Below are 8334 nucleotides of genomic sequence, written 5' to 3'. Positions count from 1 at the left end.
AACATATGACCAGTAATAAGCTACATGAACCAGCAATAATAAATACTATCCTACTACATCATAACCAAGAGTTGTGATGTCATAAGTGGTTACTATATGATATACAGAATAGCTATGGGTGATGACTTAATAGCTACATAACCACTGGTTATGACACCAACCATAGGTTATGGCCTAGTATCTACTTGTTATGACATAGCAACTATAAGTTATAACATAGTCACTATTGGCTATGATGTAGTTGCTACTGGTTATGACAGTGACAGCTGTTGTCAATCATATTTTTCATCAATAATTGTCAATACAGGTCATAGATATATGATCAGGAAATATCCTAGTTGGTGACCTCTGTGCTTTTGAATGATCCAATAAGCTAACCCACCTCTCCACCACCACTACAACAGTCCTAATCCACCTGGCTGACAAAGTGATGCCAATGTGGAAGCCTCTTTGTAGTCATTCAACCTGCTAGAAACAACAGCCAAATCACACGTGCTGGCTTATATTCGGAAGGAACACATTAGATAATGTAGTCCTACCAAGCCCTAAACAAAATGGATGGTCATGGCTGAAATGCTTTTGATTAGAACGCTGCTGAATCAGGGGTTACCCCTAGGGATTAAACAATAATACAAAACCAAAAAGGAAAAATCCAGGTGCCACTTATTGTAAGTGAAGGTACAGAGTAGCATCTACATTGCTAGAAATAAAAACTAAAAGCCCTTATAACCTTATGCACTGACAGGGGAGACAACTACCCCAGTCTCCCCTGTCTGCTTAAACGTGCCTCTTGTGGATATAAGGGCTTTTAACTCTTATTTCTAGCAATGTAGGTGCTACCTTGTACCTTCAGTTACAATAAGTGGCAACAGGATTATATATATTTGATTTTTTTTATTTGTTTCAGTCAACGAAACGTGGCCATGCTAGGCTGTTTGTTGCCTCAAAGAGTTTTGTCAAACACACTGACCACGTTGCTTTTATTTTTTTGAAATCTGGTACTTATTCTATCAGCCCTTTTTGCCAAAATGTGACATAAACAAACCAACACTGGTTTCTCAAGTAGTGGTGGTAGGAAGCAAACACACACACACACAAGAAACTCACCCAAGGTAGCATGCAGTGAGATTGATCCCAAAACCATCTGATTACAAAATGAGTTTATTAACCACACAGCCATATATAATCAATGATGGACACAAAGATTGAACCAGTACCTTACCTCATCACAGTATGGAGCTCCTGTATATCCTAATCAACAAGTACTTTGTAGCAAGATTAACTGAAAGATTTTACTCTTTGATACAAGAGTTGGTACCACGTAAAATGCATCTAGTCCACACTTGAAATGATTGGCGTTTGGAAGGACACCCAGCTGTGAAAACCATGCCAAAAGTGTTCTTGCCAGAGCTGGTGCCATGTAAAAAGCACTCAGTCCACTCTGTGGTGTGGTTGGTGTTAGGAAGGGCATCTAGCTGTAAAAACTCTGCCAAAACAGACAGTGAAGCCTGGAGCAGTCTTCTGCCTAGCCAGCCCCTGTCAAACCGTCCAACCCATGCCAGCATGAAAAAAATGGACGTTAAATGATAATGATATGCAAACAAGCTCTTCTTCCTAACATAGACAATGTAATAGTGACCAATCACACAGATCAGGGCTGCAGGAAAATGGTGTGGCATACAATGATACTTCTGATGTACTCTTCCAACACAACGTTCTCTCACTCTTACTTCCTGTTTCTTGTCACACTGTGTCACGCTGAATATCCCCGAGAACTACGTTAAGGGTACACGTGTCTGTGGAGTGCTCAGCCACTTGCACGTTAATTTCACGAGCAGGCTGTTCCGTTGATCGGATCAACTGGAACCCTCGACATCGCAAGCGACGGAGTGCCAACCAACCTGTGATCTGCAGTGGCTAGCATTCAGGTGAGATATGATAAACAATAGCTTTCATTGTCATAACCAGAAATGGTAAATAACATAGACTATCATAGCTCGTTGCTACCAGGTCATAACATAACCAACATATGACCAGTAAATAAACTACAAGATGAACCAGCAGGTTGTTCAAAGACCTTCTTGGGGACACAGTGAGGAATGCATGTGCCAGGATCTGGAGCATATGTTGGGGGCCACAGAGGAAGCTGAGGGCAGCTACTTTAAGTACACTGTTATCTCCCAGCCGTAATTTAGTTGAAATCTTCTAATCATTTTATCAATGGGATATTGTGTTTTCTTTTCCTTTTAACACAAACTTTCAAATTCAGCTCAAACACCCTGTAGAAGTTATTTGCTATTTAAAAATTAAAACTTGACTTAATAAACCATTTGATATATCTACATTAATTGTAACTGAAATAATAATTAACACCATCTTAAGAGTATGTATATGCACACAAATATTTATACATACACATATATATATAATCTTTATATACATACATATAATTATGTGTATGTGTATGTGTATATATATATATATATATATATATATATATATATATATATATACACACACACACACACACAATATACTCTGCTTCCATTGGTTAAAACTACAACCATTATCATTAGGTGCCATTTATTCCTGGATAGGTACATGATCCTAGCTGGATTTGAACCTATACAATGGACATGTAAATATTTACTATATATATATATATATATATATATATATATATATATACACACACACACACACACAATATACTCTGCTTCCATTGGTTAAAACTACAACCATTATCATTAGGTGCCATTTATTCCTGGATAGGTACATGATCCTAGCTGGATTTGAACCTATACAATGGACATGTAAATATTTACTATATATATATATATATATATATATATATATATACATACATACACACACATGTACCTCTCTCGCTCTCTTTATATATATATATATATAAAGTGTACATGTGTGTGTGCGTGTGTGTATACACACACACAACTACATAAAGTGTAGATATATAAATATAGTAAATATACACTGCATTAAGTTGATGTTAGTAGAGGAGGAGTAAATTAATTTAAAAACTTATCTTTGCATGTTGTAAAATGTGCTGAAGAAAAAGAGACATTTTAGTGAATGTTTTGAAGCAAAAGTCACATTTGTAAAAGTTCTTGACACTGTGTCTCTTACGATGTTGCTTTAAAGAATTCTCAGAAACAAACTGACAGGAACACACTTGGCATACGTGGACAGAATTATTAGGATGATATTCTTTGTGGTGATTTAAAAGTTCTACGGAATTGGAAAAACTTTCAGAACAATGAAGACAAGTGTGGCGTTTCCCGTTGTGTTGGTAATCGAAAATGTCATAGAATGCTTCCGTAGATTTCGATAATAGCTGATAGTGGCACGAAATCTTCTTTAATCTAACGTGGCTCTGAAGGTGACGCAAGTAAAGTTTCGCTGTGATGAAAGACTTGGAACAATAAGGGCAGCTACTTTTCTGCCTCCTTACTCCAGCATGGGCTGAATTGAAGTGGTTATTGAGGATGTCCAACGATGTAAATTTTTTGTAGCAAATGTGACATTTGAACTTTGATTTTTTATTTAATATTTTGATCACTTGAGGGAAGTTTCTGGAAAGTTTCATTATGGTTTTCGTTACTACTTTTTTATCATTGTTCACTGGAGTTTGGTCACGTGGTTCCTCGTCGTTAGTGACTGGGTTGTTGTCGTTAGTGACTGGGTTGTTGTCGTCAATAACTAACGGGGATTGTGGTGTTGGCGTTAACGATCCATTGTCTTGACATGTTTCAGCTGTTGTGTCACAGTTGTCAGTCGTTTGAGGCTCTTTGGCATTAGCAGGTTCGGAAGCGAAATACGTTAAGTGTAAAGGTTTCCCGCAGGTTTGGCAGTTCAGTTTTAAGAGCTTGCTGGCACGGTCTAGGGAAAGGATTTTGAAAGAACGCTTTTGCTTGCAATTCAAACAGAAATATTCCACCTGAGTTGATGGGTGAGAACTTTCATCTGACTGTTTGTTGCTGTTTGCTCTCATGTTGATTTCCGTTGCGAGTTTACAATTGTCTACAGCCGATAATGTTCCGCAGCACCGGATATGGTGAAAGAGGTCCCTCCGCCGACTGAACTTTACCCCGCAATAGCCACAGCAGTGTTTCTCCATGATCGACCCTTCAAACAAATAATGAATGTTTTGTTCATGTTTCATCAAAACTTCTTGGTTATCAAACAATCCCCGACAATATCCGCAGCTAATTTTCCCAGGCGGAGTTATTTTCTCTTGGTCATTATTTGCGGCATTACTGCCATCCTCGTTTACACTGGAAGTGGCGCCCTTGACTACTATATTGTGCTTGGTCAAATGCTTGCTCAAACTAATACGGTTAATAAACATCTTATCACAAATAAAGCAAACGTGTACGATCTTTGGTGATATTTTCTGTGCATACATAGACGTTAGCAATGAACTACCAGGCTGGCTGGAAATCTGGTGTACTGTGTCCTTCATTGGCCCTAAATCAATAAGGATTTCAGTGGTTTCACTGATCACAAAACTGGTGCTACTAGAAGACATTTTCACAGAACAAACTTTTGAATTACCTGAAATAACGATGTGTAACAGTAAATACAAGTTGTTAATGAAGTGCTAATTATCGTCCGGTGACATGCTGGAGCAGTAGATTCACCGAAATTCTTTTAATGTTGGACAGGATACCCGACAGCAGAAGAGAAAATTAATGAGTTAAAATATTTCCATGTGTACAAACGTAAGTTGTTCCGTACACTATTTGCAGACTTGCAGTAGATTTGACACAATTTCCTCCACTCCTCATCGGTTGGAATCAGATGTCACTGAAGAAATTACCAAAATGACAACTACAAAAAAAAAAAAAAAAAAAAAAAAAAAAAAAAAAAAAAAAAAAAAAAAAACCTCTTGTTAAAAATTTGAAAGGAGATTAGATGGAAATTAAAATGATGAAGATATGTAAGAGAATTATAGTAATTGACAGGAGTACAAGAGGGGTTTCTCTAACAGCACATTAGAGATACTCCTGCACCAACGTTAGGATACTCACTAGTATTCTGGGATGAAACACGAGAAATAATTGCTTTAGGAATAATTCTAGACTTTGTGAATATATCTTAGATAATAACAAGGGTAATGGTAGTCAGTAGGCATTAATGTGGATTATGGTAAAGTGAATAGGATTAACAAAGGTTGAGGGGCAAAAAGGCTTAATAAGGGGATAAGGTGCAGAAGGGAAAAGAAGGTTACAATGAAGTCAATAGGGCTAACAAGGACTGAGGGTGAAGTCAGTAGGGCTAACAAAGCTTGTAATGAAGTTAGTAGGGCTAACAAAGCTTGTAATGAAGTCAGGCTAACAAAAGCTGAGGTGAAGACAGAAGGGTTAATGAGGGTTGTAGTGAAGTTAGTGGGATAAACAAGGGCTGTGGTGAAGTTTGTAGGGCTGACAAGAACTGGGCTGAAGATGCCGAGAGGTGGGGTAGGGTCTGGAGTGGAGGAAGGAGGAAAAGCTGGAATTCTAATGACCAGACCTATTGACTGTGTGGTTAGGAGTTCTAATTTCACTACAAGCAGCAAACATTGAGCACCACCTTGTAGAGCTTAGTCAAAGAAATCAAACCCAGCACTTAGCTTTAAATTTGGTACTTCTCTTATCAAAAAATTGCGATATGTGTGTCAGTATGTATGTGTGTGTGTTTATTCCTTTTTTTCATATTAAATTTTGATATAATTGTACTCTACACTCTCTGAAAGGTATTTGTAGAGAATTTCATTGAAAAAAAAAGCACCCATTTTCCAGGAAGTTATAGGAAAACAAAGCCGGCTCTTGTGAATTTTCTGAAACTTTTCTACTCAGTCACGGAAAAGTTTTTTCACAACAAATTCCGATGCAATCGAAATCTACACCATCTGAAGCGTATTTGTAGAAAATTTCATTAAAAAATATCAATTTTTCTGGAAGTTATGAGGAAACAAAATCGGAGAGGGGCACAATTGTGTAGGTATACCTTTCATGTAATACTTTAAACTAAATTCCGACATTGCAGAATTATCCAGGACCCTCCAGAAACCATGAACCAAGGACCAGCTGATTCCATTACATTTCCAGATACCCCCCACCTCCGCTATCTACAGAAAATCATGCACAGGGAATCATACGACTAAGCAAAAAAAAATTTATTATTTTTTGAACTTTTTTTTAAATCACAGTTTAAAATATGGACAGGCAGAATTTTTGGCTAAAATTCCTGCAATAGACAAATGTGTTTGTGAGAAGAAAGATATTGAAAAACACCAATATGTCAGGAACAAAACAAGGACGGTATGAGGTCGTGAGCTGTGTTTAAAATAACAGCTAAATACCCCCTTAAATAAAAAAATAAATGTTTCTTTTGGTTTTTGCTTAGTCGTACGATTCCTCGTGTGTGTTTGTGTGATTTAAAAGCGATTTAGCTGGTGTTTTTAGCACATCCCACGACCACCTGATGGTGGTCGTGGGATGTACTTTATCACTTTGATGGGTATTGATGTTTTTCAATATTTTTCTCATCATAAACACATTTAATGGAATGGTGATGCTCCCACTGCAGGGAATTAAGCAAAAAAATTAAACCAGAGTTCCACCTACACGAGTTGTAGAAATTAGCGAATCTTTCTTTGTATGCCTATCTAAAAAAAAAAAACAAAACCCCCAAAAACCCACGTTGGGTAAAAATAAGATTGTCACTGAGAAGTCTTTCCGTTTTATTTCGAACAGAGTCATTGACTGAGTATATTTGTAAACTTCGCATTTGGATTGTTTTAATTCAGTGACAACCTTATTTTTACCCAACGTGTTTTTTCTTTTTTTAGGCGCAGGAGTGGCTGCCTGTGGCGAGGAAGCTGGGAGTGCTTGGCACCAGGTAAGTGGGAGCCAAAAATAAGGGAAAGAAAAAGCAAGGGGTCTACCCTGGTGGTCGGATGCCTATCCTTCAGGAAAGCCATTACAAATTGCATCTGTAATGAGCAATGCTTTAAGTGAACATTGTAAATATAATCAAATTTTTATTGTATATTTAAAATTGTAAATATTTAATCGATACAGCTTCTTCACCCCTTTTATGTTTGTCTGTCCTTGTTCGTCCCCTCTTTGTAATGTCTTTATGGCAAATATTTATGAAACATAGTAGCTTGCTTACCAACCACATGATTCTGGGTTCAGTCTCACTGCGTGGCACCTTGGGCAAGTGTCTTCTACTATAGCCTCGGGCCGACCAAAGCCTTGTGAGTGGATTTGGTAGACGGAAACTGAAAGAAGCCCGTCGTGTATATGTATGTGTGTTTGTCCCCCCCACCCATTGACAACCGATGGTGGTGTGTTTGCGTCCCCAAAACTTAGCAGTAGACCGTTAGAATAAGTACTAGGCTTACAAAGAATAAGTCCTGGGATCGATTTGCTCGACTGAAGGCGGTGCTCCAGCATGGCCGCAGTCAAATGACTGAAACAAGTAAAAGAGTAAAAGAGAGTAGGCATACAAAGACAGATTCGCCAATTTCTACAACTCATGTAGGCGGAATTCTGGTTTAACTTTTTTGCTTAAATCCCGGGGAGGAGGTGGACCAATGAAGAATGAAATTTAATGGACTATTTGGCATTCAAGCCAAATATTCGAAATGTCTGTATTTTAAACTGTGATTAAAAAATTTCGAAAAATTACAAAGAAATCTTTATAGTCATGTGAGTGGAGTCGCAATGTCCCAGTGGTTAGGGCAGCGGACTCGCAGTCATAGTATCGTGGTTTCGATTCCCAGACCAGGCGTTCTGAGTGTTTATTGAGCGAAAACACCCAAAGCTCCACAAGGCTCCGGCAGGGGATGGTGGCGAACCCTGCTGTACTCTTTCACCACAACTTTCTCGCACTCTTACTTCCTGTTTCCTTTGTGCCTGTAATTCAAAGGGTCAGCCTTGTCACGCTGTGTCATGCTGAATATCCCCGAGAACTACGTTAAGGGTACACGTGTCTGTGGAGTGCTCAGCCACTTGCATGTTAATTTCACGAGCAGGCTGTTCAGTTGATCGGATCAACTGGAACCCTCGACGTTGTAAGCGACAGAGGGCCAACAACATATTTTGAGAGGGGAGGGGGTATTTAACGAAGATTGTGTTAATTAGTAATTGAAGTTCATTTCATAGTGGTAAAGCTGGAGTGTATGGCAGAGAAAAGAATTTAAAATTTGGGGCTAATGCAGTTTTGCACCTCTCCTTCAAAAAATGCATTTTTCCGAAAAAAAATTTTCCGGATCCCTACAGGAGGAATTTCAACCATGTTTCGTGGTCTGCTACCACAACAGCT

General features: G+C 38.3%; 1 protein-coding gene across 2 annotated transcripts in view; it reads right to left on the bottom strand.

The window, feature by feature from the left end:
• Window positions 1-1143: 1143 nt before the first annotated feature.
• Window positions 1144-8334, bottom strand: part of LOC106872409 (zinc finger protein 62 homolog) — a 36768-nt gene continuing 29577 nt past the window's right edge. For both annotated transcript variants that reach the window (XM_052975721.1, XM_014919442.2), the window contains exon 2: window positions 1144-4851. In XM_052975721.1, the coding sequence (XP_052831681.1) occupies window positions 3035-4549 (1515 nt within the window). In that variant the 5' untranslated portion in view covers window positions 4550-4851 and the 3' untranslated portion in view covers window positions 1144-3034. The remainder of the gene's footprint in view (window positions 4852-8334) is intronic.

This window comes from Octopus bimaculoides, chromosome 22, assembly GCF_001194135.2.
Source record: "Octopus bimaculoides isolate UCB-OBI-ISO-001 chromosome 22, ASM119413v2, whole genome shotgun sequence".
In the NCBI taxonomy this organism is placed as follows: Eukaryota; Metazoa; Mollusca; class Cephalopoda; order Octopoda; family Octopodidae; genus Octopus; species Octopus bimaculoides.
This window is presented reverse-complemented; position numbering and strand designations above follow the sequence as displayed.